The sequence below is a fragment of the Antechinus flavipes genome, chromosome 1 (genome assembly GCF_016432865.1).
Source record: "Antechinus flavipes isolate AdamAnt ecotype Samford, QLD, Australia chromosome 1, AdamAnt_v2, whole genome shotgun sequence".
NCBI lineage: Eukaryota > Metazoa > Chordata > Mammalia > Dasyuromorphia > Dasyuridae > Antechinus > Antechinus flavipes.
In genome coordinates, this window is record NC_067398.1 from 216072419 (window position 1) to 216096301 (window position 23883).

The window sequence follows — 23883 nt, forward strand, 5'->3', positions numbered from 1 at the left end:
AATGTGGCAATGGTTGGTAGGAGAGGTTGGGGAAGAGAATGAAAGAAGAAAAACCAAATAGGAACCTATTAGAAAAATTCTAGTAGTAATGAGAGCTTGGATTAGGCTGTCCTTTCCATGGGAATAGAATGGAAAAGACAACTTGAAAAATGTTAGAGACAAGTGAGAGATCCTAAAGACAAGAGAGATATTAGTGATGTGATAACATATGTGTGGGGTGAGGAAGAGAAAAGATATAATAATGAATCTATCAGTCTATATAACTGAAAAAATGCTGGTGTAACCAACAGGAATAGAGAGATTAGGAGGGAAAGATGAACTTTGGTTATACTGAATTTTAAGAGTGATTGTAATATTTGAGAAGTCCATTACAGACATTTCTAGGAAGTCTATCCCCTTCCCACCTTAGTGCAACTTATTTTATAACAAAACTAGAGGAAAAAACCAATTAATACACCAACTTAAAGCAGCTAGGTGGTGCCATAGTGCACAAAGTGCTGGACCCCAAGCTAGGAAGACTCATTTCCTGTGTTCATATCTGACCTCAGACATTTCCTAACTGTGTGATCCTGGACAAGTCACTTGACTCCTGTTTCCCTCAGTTTCCTTATCTGTAAAGTGAGCTGGAGAAGGAAATGGCAAACCATTCCATTATCTTTGCCAAAAAGCCCCCAAAAAGGAGCCACAATGACCAAAACAACTGAGCATCTCCATTAGAGAACATATATAATACATTCACCCATTCTCACTCCCCACCTTCCCAATGAAAGAAAAGAAGCAAATTTCCTCATCTTTTTTAGGGACTGAGATTAGTCATTTTAAATATATACTATTCTTTTCATTTACATCATTATAGTCATTTAGTATTTTGTTTTCTTGGTTCTGCTAACTTTGCTTTGCAGCAGTTTATATGTCTATTCACATTTCTCTAAATTCCTCATATTTCTTGTTTCTTACACTAATATGCAGCACTTTGTTTAGCTATTCTCCAATCAATGGATTTTCACTTACTTCCCAGTTTTTTGAATGACTCAGTCTTCTTTGTAGATCCAGTTTATACTTACCTATTTGTCTCCTCTGCAGAACCTGCCATCAGCATGAATCCCACCGCAAAATATCTTGGCTTTATTTACTACTATGCATGAGCCCTCTCACCTGGGGTGAGGGTAGGGGTACTAGCTATCTGAGAGTGCCAAGTGGGGACTTCTTGGCTCAGTGCCCCCCAAGGTAACCATTAAACCTTTGGAGGGTGGAGCCACCTTTCCCGGAGTTAGGGGGAGGCCAGTGCCCAGATAGGACTAGAGGCAGAGCTGAGGCATCATGGAGGAGAGCACGGCAGACTCCAGGAACTTCATTGACAACCCAGCAGACATCATTGTCATCGCTGGCTACTTCGTTTTGGTCATCGGGGTCGGTCTGTGGGTAAGAGGCCAGAGGATTATGCCTTGACCTCAGGCTGGGTTGGGGAGGACAGAATGGCTGATGGAGGGGGTAAGGGATAGAAAACTGGAATGTCAAGGCTGGAAAGGCTCTGGAAGGTCATCTAGTCCAACCTTTAGAAGAGGAAACTGAAGGCCAGAGAGAAATGACCTGTTCAAGGTTATAGAACAAATTAACCGTAGGACTAGGATTTCAATTCTGATCTTTTGACCTCCTATTTACTGCAGTTAAAGGACTCTGTGTCTCTGAAAGTGAAAGACACAGACTGGGAGCTGGAGGTCTGTATTTCAAAATCAGAGGGATCTGGGTAGGAGATGAGCAGAGAATATGATATATTAAAAAAAAGAACAGTCATTGAGCCCTCTGGATTTGGAACCAAAAGGCCCAAGTTCAAATGGTCGCTTTACCACCACTGCATGACTCTGGGTTAGTCCCTCCATGGGTCAATCTTTCTGTAAAATGAGATAGGTCTCTAAGGTTCCTTTCAGCACTAACATCATCTGCTTCTAAGACCATGTGACTAGGGGTGAAGGCTGTAATAGGAGTTAATATTCAGACTGAGACAAGGCTGAGGAATGTGATGAGGACACTAATGAGGTACAAATAGATGATCCCATTAGTCCAGCCCTGCCCCCATCCATGTCCTCCTCCCCATCCCCCTACAATGCAGTCCCCTTGACTGTCTTCGAGTTTTACTCAGCTATAATCCCCATCCCTCAGAGCTAGCTGCGTCCCTTCCCCACTTTCTCTCCTAGTCCATGTGTCGGACAAACCGGGGGACCATTGGAGGATACTTCTTGGCTGGCAGGAGCATGATATGGTGGCCGGTAAGGAGGCTTTGGAAAAAGGATGGGGTATCATGGGAAAGGGTTTGGGAAGAATGTAAAGGAGAATGAGGGGAGGTGGGGATTATTCTCCTTGACTAAAGCTCCCTCCCATCTTAATTCCTGCAGGTTGGGGCCTCTCTCTTTGCCAGCAACATTGGGAGTGGGCATTTTGTGGGCCTGGCCGGGACAGGTGCAGCAAGTGGACTAGCTGTGGCAGGATTTGAATGGAATGTGAGTTTCACTCCCTTTTCTTCTTCAGTCTCATCGATTTCTAGGGAGTATCCATACTACTGAACTGTGGGAACCACCTCTATCTCTGTGAAGGAGTGATTCCCAGAGAGGGAGGTCTCCTATAGCAAGGAGCCTAAAGGTTAGCTCTAAGATAGAATGTCCTAATCTGGAATCTGAGATACATAGAAAGCGGGTGAAGGTGGAGAAGGTGTCTCTGGCTTTTCCTTCCCTGGAGGCTTTCCAAATACCAACCTGAGACCTGATTGAGAAGGGAATTCTTTCACAAAGGAATTTAGACAAGATCGCCTATAAAGGTCTTAAAAAGGCATGGTATTAATGCCTCCTTCTGACTCTATTTCCTCCCCATTACAAGGGGGTAGTGCCCTTTAATCATCACATTGTCCACATCAGATTCTGCTTTGGGGGCTTCCTGATTCTTGGGATATAATAAATATCCTGTTACTTGAACAATCCCTAAATTGAACCCAATTCTCATCACATCCTGGATTTGAATATTTTCCTTCCAGAGCCCTCAATGTCCCTCCAGCCATGGTAACTATAGCCATGGTAACAAAATTTAAATAGAAATATATCTCTCAAGACTGCATTTTGACCTAGAAAAAAATCACAAATTAGCATTGTCTGTTATATTTGTATTCTTTTAAACATTTCCCAATTACATTTTAATCTGGTCCAGACAGAGCATTTGACAGCTCTACATTACCCAGACCCATTTCCCCCACCCCCTACTCCAGATAGTGGTTCCCTGCTAACAAGTAACTCCAATCTCCAGGCTCTCTTCGTGGTGTTGCTCCTGGGCTGGCTGTTTGCACCAGTGTACCTGACAGCAGGAGTCATCACTATGCCCCAGTACCTGAGGAAGCGATTTGGGGGTCATCGAATCCGTCTCTACCTTTCAGTGCTCTCGCTCTTCCTCTACATCTTCACCAAAATCTCTGTAGGAATCAGCCATGTAGAAGTGGCCAGGGAGTGGGAAGGGGTGGGAAGGGGGAAGAGATAGGAGGCAGTGTGGCTGTCATGTTGAGAAATGAATGTAGGATGTGACACCTGTGTCCTATGGGGAACAGAATGGAGAAAAAGGAGGTCTAGATCCTGGAAGCTGAGATGCCTAAATCCTCATGTTTCTCCTATTGACCTTCTCCCCCCTCAAGGTAGACATGTTCTCTGGGGCCGTGTTCATTCAGCAGGCTCTGGGCTGGAACATCTATGCCTCTGTTATTGCCCTCTTGGGCATCACTATGATCTACACAGTGACAGGTAGGTAAGGCAGGGCCTGTCAATGGGAGGGGGGCCTCAGAGTGTCACCAGAAAAGGAGGAGTGACCAGAAAAATCCTTTTAGGGAGAAGGAACAAAAATCATTTCGCCTTTTTAACTTAGGATCTGATCTAAATGTGGCCAGGCTAGGTGGTTTTGTTCTTTATTATCTGGCTTGGGAGGTAGAGCAGGCTCAGAGCTCCTTCCCTCTATGATGGAATCCAAAATGGGAAGCAAATGCTCCAAGGCCCTCAACTTGTGGTGCTGTAGGAGTGTAAGGTTCATGGATCACAGTGTTGCTTCCAACAGATGAGGAAACTGAGGCCTGAAGAGGAAAAATGACTTGCCCAGTTATACAAGAGTGGTAAATACATTTGGTATTCAAGCTCCAGATTTAACATAACTCACTGGGGCAGAAGGGATTATGATCTAGTATAAAATGGCATGCCACAGATCTAGTTCAAAAGAGAGATCCTGGACAAAGCACTTCCCTTAGCCCTGAATCTCAAATGGGAAAGGATCCCAAAGATCATCTGGTCTTGGGGTCATTTTCTTGTTCATAATTGGCCTCCTTTGCAATACTGTATATTTTATGTATTTAAAAACAGTCCAGAGGTTGGCCAGACTATCAAAGAGGTCTATGATATAAAAAAACAAAAAGACAAAAAACAAAAATAAGAGGTACAGTCAAAGCCAATCTTTACCTGAATGGGAATTATTTCCTCAGCAAACATCCTGAAGTAGCCATCAACCCTTACCTCAAAGGCTTTCAATTGCATTAAACTCTTGAGGCAGCCTCTTCCCCTTTTTGGATAGCTTTGATCATTAGGTTTTTCCTTAATTTAGTCAAAATCTTGCATTCCACAATTTCTCCCCATTGTTCCTAATACTGAGTTCTAGGAGTCAAATAAAATAGCGCTTCCATCTGCTGGCCACTCAAATATTCAGACTTAATTATGTTTCTCCATCTTATCTTCTATTTTTTAGTTCCTCAACATTCTTATTCACATTACCTGGTCATGCTTTAGATGTCAAAGTCCTTTTTAAAATGTAGCACCCAAATGGGAGCAACACTCATTTTCTCATGTCAAGGAGAGATCACAGCCCTTGCCCTACTACCCAACTTACATGATGGCAACGAGGATCAAGTGAAATTCTAGACGTACAAGTGCCTTAGAAATTATAAAACCACCATTATTTTTTTTTGGGGGGGTGAGGAATGAAAGGAAGGGAAATGGAAGACCTGTCTTCTGACCTCATTCTCCTTCCAGGTGGCCTGGCTGCACTGATGTACACAGATACTGTCCAGACTTTCGTCATTCTTGGGGGAGCATTCATTCTCATGGGCTACGGTATGGCAGAGCAGAACCTTGAAATCTGGGGAGGAAAAACCTTAAGCTAGATGACAGGATACTTCTATTTCTCAAAAAAAAAAAAAGTTTTTTGGAACTTTTAAGGGGAAAAGGAAGCTTAGATCCTCAATAGGAATCTAGATCCTTGGGAAAATGCAAAACTGTGCCAGGACTTGTGACTGTCCCCTGTCCCTATGCCAGCCTTCAATGAGGTGGGCGGATATACAGGCCTCTTTGCCAAGTACCTGGAAGCCAAGACCACACGAACCTTTTCTGAGGACCCCATGGTGGGCAACATCTCTTCCTCCTGCTACCAGCCCCGCGCCGACTCCTTTCACCTCCTGCGGGACCCAGTGGCCGGGGATCTGCCTTGGCCAGCCCTGCTGATAGGGCTCACCATTGTCTCTGGCTGGTATTGGTGCAGTGACCAGGTATGGCTAAGAAGGGGTGGACGGGAATGCTGAGATCTGAGAACAACTATTGGTTCTGAGCCAAGGGATCTCCTTCATGTTTCAGGTTATCGTACAGAGATGCCTAGCCGGAAAGAACTTGACCCACATTAAGGCTGGCTGTATTCTGTGCGGCTACCTGAAGCTGCTGCCCATGTTCCTGATGGTCATGCCAGGAATGATTAGCCGAATTCTCTTTCCAGGTAACAGCCCCTCAACTCCACTCTGACTTTAGTATCCAGGTAAGCCAGGCACATAGATGCCAACTTACCCCTCTGATGGGACCTGGTTTTCTCCGTTTTTTTTGGTGCTGTCCTAGATAAGGTGGCATGTGTGGCTCCAGAAGTGTGTAAGCAGATCTGTGGTACAGAGGTTGGCTGTTCCAACATTGCCTATCCCCTCCTGGTGGTGAAACTCATGCCCAACGGTGAGCTGGGGAGTGGGGAATGGAGCGTAGTCATAGGCTATTAGAGCTGCAAGGGTCCTTGAAAATCAGGGGCAGGCCCTTTGATGGAGGAAACTGAAGGCTTGACATATGAAGTCCTAGGCTACACAGTAAGTTAGTGGTAAGGCCAGAACCTCACCCAAGGCCTCCTTCCTGAGGGCTTTTCCACTAGATCGCTACCTGCCCTGTAAGTCTTATCCAGAGTTTCACCTTCTCTCCTTCCTATCTAGGTCTTCGGGGACTAATGCTGGCTGTCATGCTGGCTGCACTCATGAGCTCCCTGGCCTCCATCTTCAACAGCAGCAGCACCCTCTTCACTATGGATATTTACACAAGGTTACGGCCCCGAGCTGGAGACAAAGAGTTACTGCTGGTGGGCCGGTGAGGACCCAGCTCTTAGCCCCTCATTGGATAAGGATTCTGGGGTACAATTTCCCTGGTAAACTAACACCTGGTTTACGAACAGAGAAACCGGGATCCATAGTTCTGACCTTTGTTCTTCTTCCTAGGCTCTGGGTGCTATTTATTGTCGCAGTCTCAATTGCTTGGCTCCCTGTGGTCCAGGCTGCACAAGGTGGTCAACTCTTTGACTACATCCAAGCCATCTCCAGCTACCTGGCCCCACCAGTTTCAGCTGTCTTTGTTCTTGCCCTCTTTGTGCCCAGGGTCAATGAACCTGTAAGGCCCCAAAAATGTAGACTAAGAGGGAACTTAGGGGGCAGGACATCTAGGCCTAAGAAAGGGAGCTTGGGAGTGATTAACTTGAGGGAAGAGTTCCTCGATTTGGGGGGAGCCACATTTAAGAGTAATCATTCCTCTCTTTACCAGGGTGCCTTTTGGGGGTTAGTTGGGGGCCTCCTAATAGGGTTGGCTCGCCTCATCCCAGAGTTCTCCTTTGGCACTGGCAGCTGTGTCCGGCCTTCCTCCTGCCCTGGTCTCTTCTGTGGTGTCCACTATCTCTACTTTGCCATTGTGCTTTTTATCTGTTCCTGTATTTTAATTCTCACCATCTCCTTCTGCACAACACCGATCCCCCAAAAGCATGTAAGTAGGCTAGAGTCTGAATGTTTTCCTTCTTCCTAGAGGCTGTACCCCCTCTTTCCCTCATGGACTGAATGCCTTACAGGAAGGAATTGAATCTAACTAGTATCAGTATTCCCTATGGTACCCTGAACTTGGTGAGTGTCAATTGAATGAGTAAATCCAATGAACATACAGGCCCCTTCTTCTCTTAGCTTCACCGCCTTGTGTTCAGTCTCCGTCACAGTAAAGAAGAACGGGAGGACCTAGACACAGATGAGCAGGAGGCAGAAGCCCCTGAATCCCCTGTGCCAAATGGCCAGTTGGAACATGCAGTAGAGATAGATGGTAAGTCATTGGTGGCAGGGGACAGGAACCAGTCCTAAATCTATAGCTACAAAGGAGAGGGGCTGGTTTTTCTTTCTTTGGCTCAGGGGGATTAGCAATGAATTTTTGTTTCCTTCAGAACCCCCACAAGAAGCCCCAGGCTTACTCCGCCACTGCCTGCTCTGGTTCTGTGGGATGAGTGGAAGTAGTCCAAGTAGCTCCTCACCTCCCACAGCTGAAGAAACAAGACCCCAGCAACTGGAAGACATTAGTGAGGATCCCCGATGGTCTCGGATTGTCAACCTCAATGCATTGCTCATGATGGCAGTGGCAGTTTTCCTCTGGGGGTTTTATGCTTGAGATCTCTGATAGTGGAGCACTGGCAATCCAGTGCTGTCCTGGCTCTCTGCTGTTGGGAACTGGGGGGGGAAGAAGAAACTGGGAAGCTGAGCATCTCCAGCACTGATACTGCTGGAATCTAGGACAAACAATCTAAGAGGAATAAAAATGAGCCCTAGCATGACTGTGGCTCATTTTTATCTGTATCAGCTTCCTCATTTGTCAACTACACATCATTACTGTACTTAGTGAATACATATATCATTTATACTGTTGTGTCAGATTAAAACGTGGCTGCTTTGGAATGGACTAAAAATAAAACTTATCAGAGACATGGAGAGTCCAATGTCATTTATAAAAAGGTAGCACAGAGAAGGCTCTCCCACCCAGAGAAAATGGAGAAGGGACAGCCAAGGGAGAAAGTTTTCCACCAAGAGCAGCTCATTTTCTGTGGGATCCTTATTCCTCTGATGCAATTTCAGAGCATTCCTGGTCCCCATCTGGCCTAGGCCCAGGTGATGGCAGCAGCACTCACAAAGTCTTCTTCTCCCGAAGGGGCCATGCAGCTCGCCACTCATCCACCTCCAACAGATGGTGCTCTGTCTCCCAGCCCACAGCTTGTAACTCTGGTAGGGAAGATTTCCTTCTAATCTTAAATGTTCTTCATCTGGTTGGCACTGCTCCCTCCTCCCCATTTTAAAGCCAAGGAGGCAAGCTCAGAAAAAAAATGCTATTTGCCACATCACATGTTGAATAAGTGGAAGATCCCATATTAGAATGCAGCATACTCAAATTCCCAGTTCAGTGTAGAATGATTAAAGGAAGGAGTATGGATCTCATTACCTTTTAAGAACTTGGGGTACAACTTATCAAGGATCTGGTAAGTTTCCTTGACAATGGTCCAACTGTCTCCTTCAGGGGCTGTGGACCAAAACAATAACCAAGGTCAGCCTTCAGAACCAGTCCTTCTCTCTTCTTGCTATCCACTTCACCACCCTCCTCCTTCCCCCCTCAGCTCTAACCTGCTCTGATTTGGCCCCTCAGGGTCTCCAGCTCCTCTGTAAGGGGTACATCGTCCAACAATGCTACTAGCAAAAGTCCATGTGTTGCTGCCCTCAGAATGACCCCAGCACTTGCTTCCTGGCCCAGAGTCACCTGTATCTTGCCTAGAGAGATGGAAATACAAGTTAATACTAGCCTGGCATACTGGTCTCATCCCTAGGACATACCTTATGCATTTCCCTACCTGTCTTTGCTCCTGCAATGCCTTCTCTTCTATCCTGCTCACCCCCATGGCTTTATAAGATTCTATATCCTGATTGCCTTATCTCACACTCTACTCTCTCTTCTTTGAACTCCAGAAATATTTACCATCTATACTACTATTTGTCCTTTAGCTTACATTTTCTGGTATCATTAGGCTTGTTTTGGTGTGCATATATCATATCTCCCCAATCTAAGTTCCTTGAGGATAGGAATATGTTATACACCCAAGTATCTTATACAGGTGTTTAATAAATATTTTTTAAATGCATGTCTGATAATGACTGAAAAAGATCCTTAGAAGATAAAAATGTTGATTAGATTAGAAAACCCTATAGCATTAGAAGCTTCCATCCAGGTTGAGAGTGACCTTAAAAGTCTCTGGGGTGAATTGTTCAACCAGATCTACCTACCTATATCATGTAGTCAACATTCCTTTTGTCTGACTAAGCTCTTATTAAAGGGAATTAAAAGAAATTTTTATGTTCTTATATAAATTGTCTAAAGGAAAACTTTTTCATAAAACTTCATTCCATTACCTTTCCTCTTCCTCCCCTAGCCTATCTTGCTTTCTACCCCTCTCACCTCGGCACTGGTCCCAGCGCAGGAGGTAGGGTTGTTGGTGTCCCTCACTCACCTGCTGCAGTTCAAAGGCACTAGGGGAAGAGAAACAAAACCAGGACATCCGTGGGAGAGGAGAAGGCGGCAATGGTAGGGTGGCTATGGGTGAGGAATATGCCAGGATGTTCAAAAATGAGAGGATGGGGCAAGGGCTTTTTGTGGTAAGGAAGTGCAAGGTTTTCATACGGAGTTAACAGGTGCTCAGGGAATGCATTGGGGGAGAGGATAAGGAAAGAAAGAGAAGGTGTTACTTACCTTGAGACTAGGCTGTGCAAGGCTACACCCAGGGACAGTGACAGGGCAGGGAGGCAACCTGTGAGGAACCAGGATCAGGACATTCAGCAGGGACTAGATTTAGGGTGTGAGGGAAACTGAAAGGCAGTGTCACCTGTCCACAGTGGTTCCATACGATTGGCTGAGGGAGGTGTTAAGACCTCTCCCCACTGAATGAAGTGCTTTAGGACAAGGTAAAGTCGAGTTTCGTTGAATGTTTCCATGATGACAGCCCGAACTGCTCGGTAGTTGGCGTAGAGATGAAGGGCGGTGAAAAGGAAGAAAGCAGCAAGACTGAGTCTAGAGAAAGAATGAGATCAGAAGTGGAAGGCAAGGCAAACAAAACAAAGAATTCACAACCCCTCCTTCATGACTTCCCCTAACATCTCACCTTGGCCGTTCAGATACAAGAGGAAGAAGTAAAAGACTGACCAACAGCCCTGCCAAATTCACTAGAGTTTCCTGCATTGGGACAGAAGTAGAAAGGAAAAAAGTCAGTCCAGCAGTTCTGACATCATGGAACCACTACAAAATTCACTAGAGTTTCCTGCATTGGGACAAAAGTAGAAAGGAAAAAAGTCAGTCCAGCAGTTCTGACATCATGGAACCATTACAAAGTTAATTTTTCTAAAACAGAGCTTTCACCATGTTATTCTCCAACTCAAGAAACTCTCCATTTTCTACAGAATATAGTCTAAATTTCTTAAATTGCAATTCAAGGATCTTTAAAAAATCTGGCTGTAAGTTGCCTTCCCACCTCTATCACCCTTTTAAACATGCCTCTAGACAATCCCTTTTAGTTCTAAATCAATGAAACTATGTTTTATTCAAACCAATCAACTCCTTAGGATATAGCTTTGGAGAGCTGACAATCTAGGAAGGGAGATGATAAACTTTTCATAAAATTCTAAGTTTAGACAACTAAAAAAAAAACAAAAAACGAAATGTTAAAATAGGAGTTTAATTACTTTGAGTGTCAAATGAAGTTTGCCTGTCTTCAGGCTCCACTAAGACTGGGGAGAATAGATTCTCAATCTAAATTTCCAGGTTTACCCCTAACATGTACCATCCCTCTCCTCTATTCTCCAGCAATTTTCATATGGCAAAAAATTGGGGAGGACAAGCTGTTAATCTGCTAGGTGGTTCTTCTGGGTCATTGAAAGAAACCAGCCCATTTGGCTATGTCTAGATTAGCTTATCAGACCTACTCACAGACACTATGGTATCTACTTAAATTCTGCTCCTCCTGAAAGGAGGGTTAGGTTATCTTCCCACAGATCCCAACTCAGCCCTTGCTATTTGAGCTCATATCCCTATGCCTCAACTCCACAATTCTTCTCAGGCCTCTCACCTGGCTTCCATCTTTGGCGGAAACATCAGCCATATTGTCTCTCCTGGCCTGGTGCATGGTCAGTGCTGCCCGTGTAGCTCCCCCTGCTACTCCCACAATGCACTAAGAGTGAAATATGACAGAAGAAAGAAAAGCTCAGTGTCCAATACAGCAATATCATATTCCAAAGACTAATTATTATACAGTTAGATTGGATTCTATTTAGTTGTTTTATAGTCATATATGACTCTCCGTGATCCCTTTTGGGGTTTTCTTGGCAAAAACATTGAAGTGGTTTGCCATTTCCTCTCCAGCTCATTTTATAGATGAGGAAATAGAAACAATCAGGGTTAAGTGACTAGGGTTACACAGCTAGAAAATGTCTGAGGCTAGATTTGAACTCAGGAAAAAGTCTTTTATTTCTCCTGCTGGACTCTCCAGGGTACACATCTTATGTCTTATGCATCTCTTAATCTTCTAAGGAACACAGGACTATGCCTACTATAAGCAATGAACAAATGATTGTGAGTGATTGGTCCTCCATTTCTTCTTAAGATGAGTACCTTAGCCAAGCTGCTGACACAAACAATGAGAGTAAAGCAGGATGGGAATGCTGGGGCCACAATCTCTAGGAACATGGCTGCATCATTGAGAACATCAGCGAAGAGCCTGAGGGCAGAGGGCAGAGGTCCTGAATTTCCATTACAAAAGATTCACCTTGTGCCTTCCAACTCCTACCAGTTCTGTGACTCCCCACTGCACCCTCATCACCTCCATTTCTTGGCATCACAATCCAGTCTGCTCCTGTAGAAGAGAGGTTATTACATTGGAATCAAGAAGAAATCACTTACTATGTGGCAGTCAGTTTCACATATAGGCAGAATATATGAAGTCATCTGAATATAGGAAGACCCTCTCTTATCAAAACTCTTTCATATGACTAATTTATATCTAAAACCTCATCATTAGAGATTTATTACTCTAGTTTAACCATTTCCTTCTCTAGGCTTTATTTTAAAATCTAAGCAGCACTGGGAGAAAGAATACATTTGGTCCCTCAATATCCTCAATGTATTTGATATTATCAAATCTTTTCTCCCTGGACAAGAGAGATGGAACAATGCAAGGCAACATACTGTAGTGGAAGAGTCATGAACGGGCAGTATAGTCCTAGCTCCATCATTAACTATCTGTGGCTTCAGGGAGTGCCCTTTGGGCTTCAGTTTCCTCTTCTAAGGTTTTCTATCTCCATGTTTTAACATTCTTAAAAAACTGAGTGGTTTCTGTGGTTTAGAAAAAGGGAAAAGGAAGGTAGAAAGATAAAGACTGATATTGGCACTGCTTTCAAGGAATACTGATTCATTAACTGCAAAAAGGTTGGGAGAAATAGGAAGCTATCAAAATCAAACTTCACAGTTTGGGTGAAGGTCAACTCTGCCAGGTTACTGGTGGCCATGTAGAGTTAAAAGACACAGTAATTACCTATGAAAGCTCTTGATTTAATCAGACCTGATTTGGAAGAAAGAGAAACTTACCCCATCAACCAGGCAAAACCAATTCGCCCCAGCATGCCAGTTCCATCTATAGTAGAAGAGAGGGCAAATGAGGCCAAAAGATCTCTAAATTCAATGTTTGTTTATTCATTTAGCAAGTAATCGGTTTTCATCTATTGCTTGGGAGGGGGGGTAGGAAAGGAGTAAATAAAAAAATAATTAAAACACAATGACTGCTTTCATGAAATAGATAGGTGAGATCAGCAACTTATAAGTAACTATTATAAAAGGTAAAAAATGATAAATGCCTTAAGAGTAGTACAAACAATGCTATAGGAATATGGAAAAGGGAGGAATGACTTCTTGCTAGTGATTAAATAAGGATTTTTGACAGGTGGAAACAGTAGAAGAAAGTATGTAAACTCCTTAAGGGCTTGGTCTAATTATCTTCACCCCTACTTGAGCATTTTTTTTAATTTATTTTTTTATTACAGGTTTTTATGTACAAAACATATGCATGGGTAAATTTTCAACACTGACCCTTGCAAAACCTTCTGTTCCAACTTTTCCCCTTCTTCGTCCCACCCTCCCCTAAATGGCAGTCCCATGCATGTTAAATATATTAAAGTATATGTTAAATACAATATATGTATAACTATCTTGTTGTACAGGAAAGATCGGATTTAGAAAGATGGTAAAAATAACCCGAGAAGAAAAAAACAAAAATGCAAACAACATTAACAGAAAGAGTGGAAATATTATGTTGTGGTCCATAACTCATTTCCCAGTATTCTTTCTCTGGGTATAGCTAGTTCTGTTCATTACAGATCAATTGGAACTGATTTGGATCCTCTCATTGTTGAAGAGAGCCACGTCCATAAGAATTGATTATCATGTATTGTTGTTGAAGTATATAATGATTTCTTGGTTCTGCTCATTTCACTTAGCATCAGTTCATGCATGTCTCTCCAAGCCTCTCTGTATTCATCCTGGTCATTTCTTATAGAACAATAATATTCCATAACATTCATATACCACGATTTATTTAGCCATTCTTCAATTGGTGTGCATCCCTTCAATTTCCAGTTTCTAGACACTACAAAAACCTCCTTTAATATTGAGTGCAATGCCTTGGACATTTGTAACCAATTAATACACACTGAATTGAATTCCAAGTGGAGTAAAATGTTCAAGGAAAAAGTGGGAATGAATGTCTAGCTGGAAAGTAGGTATGAAGAATAGAATTAATCAAAATGGCAAAATTGGAATGATGGGAGTGTGGAAACTTTGAGCCATAGATCTGCAAATCATTCTAAATCAGTGGTTCTAAACCGTAGGCCTGTAAATTTATGCATTTAAAAAGATTACTCTGAATAGGGGTCCATAATTTCCCCAGACTTCCAAAGGGGTTTTTAATACAGAAAAAAGTTAAGAACTCATGCCTTGAAGGCAATGAGGAGACACTGAAGATTTTCAAATAAGACTGGGAATGACCTGGTCAGAACTGTGCATTAGAAAGACCAGCTTGGTGTTTTGTCCTTTCTGGAAAAGGACCAAGGTATCTGGGAGGCACCATAACTTGCAAGTGAATTGATTTAAGTGAGGGAGGGCTATTCAAGGTCCTCTACTTCAATTTCTTCTCCAGAGCCATTAGAGTCCAGTGGCCAGATATAGATCAGGACAAGTTGGCCCTGGATGCAGTACGAGACCTTGGCCTTTTTAAGCTAAACCAGGTTTCAGTGTGACTGAGGCAACATCCATTCTGATTAAGGCTAGGTAAAAATGTGAGTAGACTCATGCAGAATGGATTAGGAGGAAATTTAAGCAGAATGAGTTCCTTTTCTTAGTGACAAGAACCCAGAATACCAGGTAGGGGAAAGGGATTTAGTCATGAAGAGGAAAGCATGGCAGGCATTTGGGGAAAGAAGGAGAAAAGGAAGCATCAACTTGGAAACATAAGGGCTAAAAAGATAAGCCACTGGGGACTGGCATATTGATCATAGCTCACCTTTTAAGAGCCAAGTGATGGTGGCAGCTGAGACAGAAGCAGCTGCATCCCCCACCCCAACCCCCTGAAGGACGGCTTGGGTCGCCAATGAGCCTGTGAGGCTGGAGGCAAAAGCCTGGATGGTGAAAGGATATCTGGTAAGAGAAATGTCATCGTTCTCCCAGCTTTGACTTTGTCATCACATAATTTAAAGGGACCTTCTTAGAGATCATTTAGTCAAACCCCCTCCCTTTACAGAGGCCCAGAAAAAGGCCAGGAATAACCAGGGCAAGCCTAAAACTAGAACAGGTCTTCTGACTTACAGCCCGGGGCTTGCTCCACTACATCAAGCTGCCAGTCCTGTCATAACGCCCCAAAGTAAAGAATGGAAAGAACACTGGGGAAAAGAAAAAGAGACCCGGATTCAAGTGGACCAATCTGGGCCTCAAGTTCCTCCTCTGTAAAAAGAGAAGTCTGACCTAGATGACCTCCACAGTTCCTCTGATGTTCTATCCTCCCATCCTTCCTCCCTTCCCCTTAGGGGGCCTGATAATAACCTGTACTGTGTCCCACAGCTGGTAGGGCAGGTAGTCTGGGCTGACACTGTCGGGGAAGCCGTGGGGCAGGAACACAGCCTGGGATGGCGGGAGGAGAAAAGGGAAGTGAGTTCAAGGGTACCTTGGATGGCCTCTCCCCACAACAGACCTCCCAGATGATCTTTATTTAGTACAGTTTATGATGCCCCGCTCCTCTCTCTCCCCCCCCTTAAAACAAGTCTGTTTTCTCTCCTACAGAAGTTTGGGATGAAGGTTATCTCTGCTTCTCTTCCTGCTAGGGATGGTCTCTGTTCTGCCTGTCTCTATCTGGAGTACCTGTCCCTCCCTTCCCTCCTCCCACTCCTTATTTTGGGGGGAAGAGGGTGTTTCTGGTTTCTCCTCTCTAAAAGTTCTACTTCATTATGTGGGGGTTTCCCTAGAACCCTTCCAGAGGTACTTCCTCCCTAAAGCAGGAGTCTCCACACTTCCCCCTCCCGGAGTGGTCTCTTTACACCTCCTCCTAGAGAGTGAGGTGGGGGGTGTATCTTTCTACACTCTCCCCCCCACTCTCCTCCTGGGGGTGGGGTGGGGGGAGGGTGTCTCTCCCGCGATCCATCACCGTGAGAGCAGCTCGCAGGCCTTGCCCGGGCCCGCCCCCAGCCTCCCAGCACAAGCTCCCGTCGGGGGCTACGGTGCAGCTGCGGGGGCTCCTGGAACCAAAACGCTCCCAGCACTGCAGTGCCACGGGCCCTTTGCCGCCTGACATCTCGGTCCGCAGGCGCCTCTGTCACAGCTCCTGTCAGGAGCAGCAGCTGCGGGAACGGGTGACCTCTAACCCCGTACATCCGCCTGGCCAACGGCGCGGTTCCGGCTTGGACCTTCCAAGTCTGAGGTTTGCCTCTGATGGAAGCTACGGCGACTCCAGAAGGACATAATGTGCACAAAGGCAAAGCACGAACTGTTTCCAAAGTTTATAGGAATGAGCTGTTCCAGTTTTCCTGCAGCTCAGTCTTTCCACCCGGCGCAGGGACGCCTAAAGTTAAAGGGAGGCAGCCGTTAGATGGCTCCGTGAATAGAGCACAGAAGCTCTAATAAAGAAAACCGGAGTTCTCATCCAATTAAGTGACCCTCTGCTTCTAGGTCCGCTACAGTTTCCTCCCTTCTGCAAAAGAGGATAATAACTCTTAGGAAGGTTTAAATGACGTGTGCAAAACGCTTTGCAAACCTTAATGCTTTTATACCAGCTATAGCTATTGTTAATGCCTCCCCTAGATTCAATCACAAAGATCCGAGCATTTCAACTTCAAATAACCAATTCTAAAATGGAGATAATAAGCTTCACATTGTTGTGAAACTCACATCTTTGTGCAAACTTTAAAGCACTATGTAAATACCTAATAAAGGATACTGTAGCCCTCTTGTCCGGATGTTGGTTTCTCAATTAGCTGTTCCAGGGATATGAGAAAGGGCAAGGGCTGTAGTCTTTTTGACCTCCATTCTTATACCATCAGTTTCCATTTAAGGGAGGTCTTGTGGTGTAGTGGAGAGTGCTACTGAATTCAGAAAACTCTATGAAGTTTTTAAGCGTTGTCCTCATTCACCTAATTGCCTTGCCATTTCCTGCCATTCTTCATTCTCAGTACCTTACTTTTTTTCTTAAGCCTATTTCTTTAAAAAAATAATAATTTTATTGATTGCTTTTGTTTTATATTACCTAAAATTTCCTATATTCTTCATCTCCCCATCTCAAACATAAAGAATATTTTTAAAGATTTTTTTAAAAAGAAGAAAAAGAGATAATCAATAAAGCTGATTACTATATTGAAAAATGTCCAAAAATATATACAATGTTCCACATCTATGTGCCTTCCACTTCTGCAACAGAGAAGGGGAGGTGATCTTTTACATTTCTTCTTTAGGGTCATGCTTGTTCTTGGTAATTTTGCAGTGTTTACTTTTGCTAGTTTTGTGATCTTTCCATTTATCTTGTTATAGTTACTATGTATACTGTTTTGTTAGGTCTGATTACTTCACCGGTGTATCAGTATATATATATATATATATATATATATATATATGTATATATATATATATATATATATATATATATACATATACATATATATATACATATACATATACATATATATATATATATACATATATATATGTATATATGTATATATATGTATATGTATATATATATATACATATATATATATGTATATATATATTTTCATGTTACTGTATTCATATTCATCATTAATTAGTAATATTCATGTACTACCATTTGTCAAGCCTTTTCAATCTGGGGGATTCTGACTTCTGGATGGAGGCTCAGCAGAATGTATTCAAATTTTAGCTAATACAATCCTACAATTACACATTGATCAATTGATGACAAGATATTGGGACTGTTATGATTTTGCAAATACAGCTGTTCATGTGAAGAGACATTCCGAGGAAAGTAGGGAGGGGTAAAATAGCTTATTAGTCCACTCGGTGGGCTGAGGATAAAGATGTTCTCTTTTAGAGGAATCTTTAGGTGTGGTTCCTAAAATTTGGGGCCTGCCCATCCTGGTGCTTGTAAGATTGTATGAAGAAATTGAGCAGGGAGTATTAAGAACCTTTCAGCCACACCCAAGCTTAAAGTATCCTCTAAAGGTCCATTTTGATCATTGAGAGGAAGATATAGAAGACAAACTATGGAGGGAATAGATATCTTAGGCTCTAGGGAATAAATATTTCCACAGGCTCTTTCATCAGCTTCTATATATACTACTGTAGGTATAGCTAAATGGAACTCTTAAAAGTTACCCAAATTAATCCTCAGGAGAGATGAAAAGAGATATTTTTTTCCTCTGGTGATGGAGAAGAAGGAAGCTGAAGTATTTCATTACACAAATATCTTTTACAACAACTCTGTCTCTTAAGGAAAACAGATGGCATCTAGCAGCTTATGCTGAACTGCACAGAGCACAACCCTCATTACAGTTGATCTGGACCTCATCAATATTGTAGATACCCAGGCAGCCTAGCCCTAGGATGCTAGTTTCTCTATTCACATAGCTGAGACTAGTCAGGAACAGTCTGTTTTCACCTGAGAAAGCAACAGAATACTTTCATCATCGTTCCCCACACAGGCCTACCTAAAATTCCCTCAATTGCCACATTATGGTGAACAGACACCTGAAAGAGGCCTCCTTTCTTGAGACACTGGTTTACCTGTCTATATTGATGACATAATATTGACTGAGCCGATGAGAACATGCTGGCAAAGGCCCTGGATCATTTGGTGGCTCACATAAAGGATAAAGAATAAAAATCAATCCTAAGAAAATTCTGGCTCCAACTTATTCAGTCAAGTTTTGAGGAATATAGTGGAAGAGAGTAAAATATCAAAAGATTAGGAAATAGGAAGGAGCCAGGAAAGTAAAAAGCTTCAATTAATAGAGAATTTTGGATTTGATCCTAGAGGTAATAAAGAACCATTAGAGTTTATTGTGTGGTAAGTATGTGTGTATGACATGATCAGATCTATGCTTTAGGAAAATCACTTTGGTAGCTAAATGGAAGATAGAGCATGGAGAGATTTGAGGCAGAGAGACCAAGTGGAAGGTGTTTAATATTCTATCTGGGTGGTGGCTGTATGAATGGAGAAAAGAGGACATATATGAGAGATGTCAGTGTAGAAGTTACAAGATTTAACAATAAATTTGGATGCATGGAAGAGTGAAGAGTTGAAGATAACACTGAGGTCCTTAACCAGACTGAGTGGAAAGATAGTGGTAATCTCTACAATTATAGGAGAATTTAGGAAAAGGAAAAGTTTGAGAGAGGAAAATAATGAATAGTGTTTTGTACATGTAGATTTTGAGATAATTATTTAGTATGAAAAGCCAAAAAAGTAGTTGGTGATGAAGGACTGGAGCTCAGTAGAAAGAGTAGATATATAGGATCTATATAGAGAGTGGATATATAGATCTGTTAAATCATCTTCATAGAGATGATAATTAAATTCACAGGAGCTAATAGAGTCATCAAATATAGAGGGAAAAGAGAAGGACTCAGGATATATCTTTGGTTAGTAGGAGAAAAGTTTCAAAAATAAAGGATGATGTAGATTTGAGCTGGTTCATGGAACGTGTGAGATAAAGAAGAGGGGAGAATTATCCAGTGCAAGGGTAATGGCTTGGGAAAGGAGTCAAGTATAAAAGGAAGAATAAAGAGCAGATTTTGGCGTTTGAAGGCATAGGAAAAGATGGAAAGAAAAATATCTCCAATTCCTTCAAGCTGCTTTCCACAAAAATCTATAGCTTCATCTCGCTGTTGCTTTGTTCTCTGTCCATCAGAACATGCTATGGAGATTCTTACCTTAGGTCAGACATTTAGAGCAGGAAAGGACATTATCAATCATCTAACCTAATTCCTTTACTTTACAGATGAGAAAGCTAAATCATAGAAAAGTGAAGACTAGCCCAAGTTTACCCAGAGAACAAGCAGTAATTAAAACCAGGTCCTCTAACTTCAGAATTACTGTATTTATTGTATTTTGTAATCTTTGCTTACCCATCCTGTAATACTTTCCCTCTTTCTCTCCATTTCTTTAAACCCTGCTGTCCTCCAAAGGTCAACTCAAGATTTCTCAGTGAGGTCTCAGTGAGACCACCCCTCCATCCAGCAGCAATCCCTAAACAATTTCTATACTGATTATGTATATTTCTATACTGATTAAATTTGGAGTCTCAAACTGGTATTTCAAGGTGTCTCAAAAGAACTTTCATCTTCAAGTCAAGGGGCAGAGTTTATTGTAGTTATAATGCGGAGTGGACTAAGTTCCAAAAGAATTTAGCAAAGAACCAGGAGCAAGAAGACAAGTTTATAGGAAAAAAGAGAGATCTATCTGGTTCTTCTTGACACTGATATGCTATTTTTATGGCCCAGAGGTAGAACTGAGGAATGGTCTAGTAGGCACCTCACCATTTGTCTCAGAAATTCTTATCACAGACCAACAGATTATTATCTGGCAGCCAGCATTATCTGTGGAACTGGGCAAAAAGACCTGGTGGTCTCAGAGCTACTGCCACATTTTCCCTAGAAGCTGTATCTCATCAATTACAATTTAAATAACATTACGAAATAGTAGCTGCTTTAAAAAAAAAAAAAAAAAAGGAAACAAAAAAGCATTGGTTTTGGAGTCAGAGAACCTAAGTTTAAATCCTTCCTCTGTAGTTTACTACCTAGGTGATCTCAAGGAATTTTTTTTCACTTGTCTAGGCCTCAGTTTACTCATCTGTACAATGGAGAGAGGAATATAAATTGGATTAAATGTCCTCTAAGTCCCTGACCTCAAAGGTGCTCTATTCTCTAAGAATCTTATTCTAAAATCTTCTAGTATTGATCTACTTGGAGAAGCAGAATCATAGGTCAGGGACTTAAACCTCTTTATCTGACTGGTTCTAAACCATTATCTTCCACATAAAAGATCTTCAATGTCTATTTGTTGTCATTAAGGATAATACTATTTCTGTACCAAAATCTGAGTGATTGCCATTTCAACATAACATAATTTACTGAGGAGCAACAAGAATTACACAGTACTGAAGAGATTCCAAACACAGTAGACTTAAGATAACCATTGAGAGCTCTTTGCAGGAAGGTACCATAAAAAGTCAACATTTAACTGAGCAAAATATCAATCACAAAGTTGCTTTTTTCCTTCCCATGATGAATGTGTCAACATTATGCTTAGCTGCTGGTCTCTCATCTCCTGAATTGTTAGTTTAGGTATTGGTGTTGAATATTAAATAAAATGCTTTGACTCTGGGAAGAGAAATATTAATAGCTGGGTAGAATACTTACATGTTGCCAGTTCTGGGGTGATCAAAGACAGTAGAGGAATAAAACTTGATCTCTCTGTGTGCTTCTCCCTCTTCCTTTGCTCCTGCCCCATCTCTTCACTTTGTCAACATTGTGCAGCAGAAAAAAATCCTATTTTTGGATTTGGAGATTAAGGATCCAAGTTCAAATTCTTACAACCTCTCTGACTATATCACTTAACTTCAATTCAGTTTCCTCAGTAAAATGAGAAGATTGTTAAACTAGATGACTACAGAGATCCCTTATGTCTCTGAATTTAGAATCCTGTGATCTTACTTGTAGCTCAAGACATTTCCTCCTTTTATGTTTTCTTTCTTTTGTTAAGCTTTTGTTATTTGTAATAAGTTTATTTTTAATACACATTGCTTTATCAATCATCTTTTATAGTTTTCTTAATAAGGACAAATTATAACAGGAGTCCTAAAATACAGGGCAGATTCTCTAGAATTTATTTCACAAATTAGCAAGAAACTAGAGAGAGTTGGTAACTAGGCCCTTGGAGAGATTACATAAGGGTTTGGGAAATAAACCCTTGAACTTTGGGAAAGTCCGGATGTTCAAATTCTTAAAGAGAAAACATCATTGAGAGGGGAAAAGCTAGAATTTTAGGACAAAAGGACAGAACGATGGTAGGAGACTGTCTCAGTTTCACCCAGTTGCCTTTTCTCCATTAAGTTGTCTCTGTACTATCATCTATCTCTCTTAGCTCAGAAAAGACCCTCCCTTTCTCTCCTCCCTCTTCCTTCACTTATCATTGTTGTTCAGGGGTTGGATTCAGGGTGCCACCCCTCTTTGGATGTCTCCTCCCTTCAAATGTCTTCTTTGCTCTTCCTACTCTCAGACGCACAGACGAAACTGGAGAAAGAAAGGTGAGGTACCCAGAACAGAACCAAAAGCTGAATCTCTAGTTTTAGCTGGAAAGAGGTTCACATTAGAGAGAAATAGCCAGGGATTGATGAGAGATGGAGGGAAAGGAACACTTGGGATTTGAAGAAGAGACAAGATATTGGAGATGTTAGAGGTGGGTAGCAAAGATCTAGTAGAAAAGTTGCTTGAGTTTACTCTCTTTCTTTAAGCAGGGAGATGGCTCTTCTCCAGTCAAATCAGGATGTAATTTCTTCAGCAATGCACGAGTTTAGCAAATTGCTGGATCAGCAGGTGAGAGGGCTATAGGACATCTTGACTTTTGGAAGGAAAGTGGGGGTTTAGTGAAAAAATCGGGATAGAAAATGCAATTTCTGGGAGGTATGTAGTGATGGAAAGATTGAGTGCCTGGAAAACAACATATTTGAATGGTAACTTTCTCTCTCCTCTTTGGCCAGGAATTCACAAAACCAGCATTCTCTGAGACAGACATGGCCACCATCGTGGATGACTGGATAAAGTTCTACCTTTCATACTACTCGAAAAAGATGACAGGAAATGAACAAGAGCAGGAGAGAGCCATGCAAAAATTGCAAGAGGAGCTTCGGACTTCTGCCAGCCCTTTTCTGGACAAGTACAGAGCCTTTCTAAAAACCCTTTAAATTCCCATGTCTTTCATTCCAGACCGAGGGTTTCATTTCTACTATGTCCTGAAAGCTAAGCCTGTCTACTGATCTATTCCTCACCCCTGAAACCTTGTTGTTTCTTGATTTCCTTTGACCCCAAAATTTATATCTCAATAAATATATATACATGGGAATGTCTGATATTAACATTCTTAATTTTTTTTAATTTTTGCTTTTTATTTACAAGATATATGCATGGGTAATTTTTCAGCATTGACAATTGCAAAACCTTTTGTTCCAATTTTTCCCCTCCTTCCCCCCACCTCCTACCCAAGATGGCAGGTTGACCATTTTATGTTAAATATAGCATTCTTATTTCAATGTGTTTATCCCCTTTTTCTAGATCTCAGAGCATAAACCTATGAATGGGATTTAGGAGAACAGAATAGTGCAAAGGTTAGTCTTGTTCTTATATCTTCTGGGAATTCTAATGGACTTCCATGGATTCATTTCCCCCAAAAATGGAAGAATAAGTTTTCAGTACTCTCCAGTCTTCCCTCTTTTTTCATTGTTCACCATGCCTAGGCCTCCCCCAGAAGCTCATCCTTTCCCCTTTTCATCTTATTGATTCCCTGCTTCAGATCTTAGAGTTTTCTTCTTCTGAAATCTACTTAGATGAGAATCAGTCATATTCTGTGACCATAACAGCAGGCATCAGGCAGGCTAGAAATGGAAGATCAAGGAGAAATTAAGGAAGAAAAAAAGGAAGGGGGAAAGATGTCCAGGACTGGCAAGTGGGAATAGGAGAAGAAAAGGTGACTTATACATCTAAGAGGAGTCCTAAACCCAATAGCCTTGAATTGCTTCAATTTCCTTATTTTCTTAATAATGGAACCAAAAGAGTTCATTTTGCAACTATTAGCTTCCTCCTCAGGCTGAGCAAAAATAGGCTTTTTTCTGTCACTGCTGATATTACCCCCAAGAGGTTCCCTGCTCCATCAACACCCTTTACCTGGATGCTTAATTCATAAATCATAGAATTTCAGAACTGCAAGGAAGTTTAGAGATCATTTTTTCCCATTACTCCTTACCCATTCAAAGTAAGGAAACTGAGTCCCAGAGAAAGGTACTGACTTGCTCAGGGATATAATTGGGCATGAGGGCAATGATTAACAAATAGGAAGGGAGATTATTTCCCCTAAAAAATATTTGTGGCTGCCAATGAAAGGAGTGAAAGGGCTTCCCAAAGGGTTCACTTGATCTTGGGCCTAATTCTCTCTCATTTTAGCCTCATTCCTTTTTTT

The 23883-nt window shown here is 42.0% G+C and overlaps 3 protein-coding genes across 11 annotated transcripts; 2 read left to right on the forward strand and 1 right to left on the reverse strand.

The window, feature by feature from the left end:
* Positions 1–1308: 1308 nt before the first annotated feature.
* SLC5A2 (solute carrier family 5 member 2) lies at positions 1309–8040 on the forward strand. The gene is made up of 14 exons (XM_051996578.1): positions 1309–1422; positions 2196–2267; positions 2394–2498; positions 3292–3456; positions 3671–3776; positions 5046–5126; positions 5328–5557; positions 5643–5778; positions 5895–6002; positions 6251–6401; positions 6530–6698; positions 6849–7064; positions 7256–7388; positions 7507–8040. Exons 1-14 carry the CDS (start codon positions 1321–1323, stop codon positions 7725–7727), a joined length of 1995 nt encoding a protein of 664 aa, XP_051852538.1. The 5' UTR covers positions 1309–1320; the 3' UTR covers positions 7728–8040.
* Positions 3481–21774, reverse strand: RUSF1 (RUS family member 1). Of its 8 annotated transcripts, XR_007953484.1 has the most exons (16): positions 15829–16061; positions 15231–15308; positions 14695–14809; positions 12729–12774; positions 11965–11997; positions 11757–11862; positions 11215–11316; positions 10255–10325; positions 9979–10163; positions 9846–9903; positions 9555–9625; positions 8729–8872; positions 8550–8627; positions 8242–8332; positions 5030–5151; positions 3481–3573 (listed from the first exon to the last, which is right to left on the reverse strand). XR_007953484.1 is itself a non-coding variant. In XM_051996533.1 (15 exons), the coding sequence occupies exons 2-15, from the start codon at positions 16052–16054 to the stop codon at positions 7684–7686; spliced, it is 1392 nt and encodes a 463-aa protein (XP_051852493.1). In that variant the 5' UTR covers positions 16055–16242; positions 21072–21167. The 8 variants fall into 8 exon arrangements, 6 of the variants coding, with proteins under 6 accessions (XP_051852493.1, XP_051852487.1, XP_051852515.1 ...); XM_051996533.1 differs by lacking the exons at positions 3481–3573; positions 5030–5151; positions 14695–14809 and adding exons at positions 7684–7786; positions 21072–21167 and having other exon boundaries at positions 15829–16242; XM_051996527.1 differs by lacking the exons at positions 3481–3573; positions 5030–5151 and adding an exon at positions 7684–7786.
* A 93-nt stretch (positions 21775–21867) lies between these two features.
* Positions 21868–22773, forward strand: AHSP (alpha hemoglobin stabilizing protein). 2 transcript variants are annotated; one of them, XM_051996571.1, is made up of 3 exons: positions 21868–21958; positions 22169–22247; positions 22412–22773. In XM_051996571.1, the coding sequence occupies exons 1-3, from the start codon at positions 21903–21905 to the stop codon at positions 22613–22615; spliced, it is 339 nt and encodes a 112-aa protein (XP_051852531.1). In that variant the 5' UTR covers positions 21868–21902; the 3' UTR covers positions 22616–22773. The 2 variants fall into 2 exon arrangements, with proteins under 2 accessions (XP_051852531.1, XP_051852526.1); XM_051996566.1 differs by having other exon boundaries at positions 21883–21958; positions 22166–22247.
* Positions 22774–23883: the final 1110 nt, after the last annotated feature.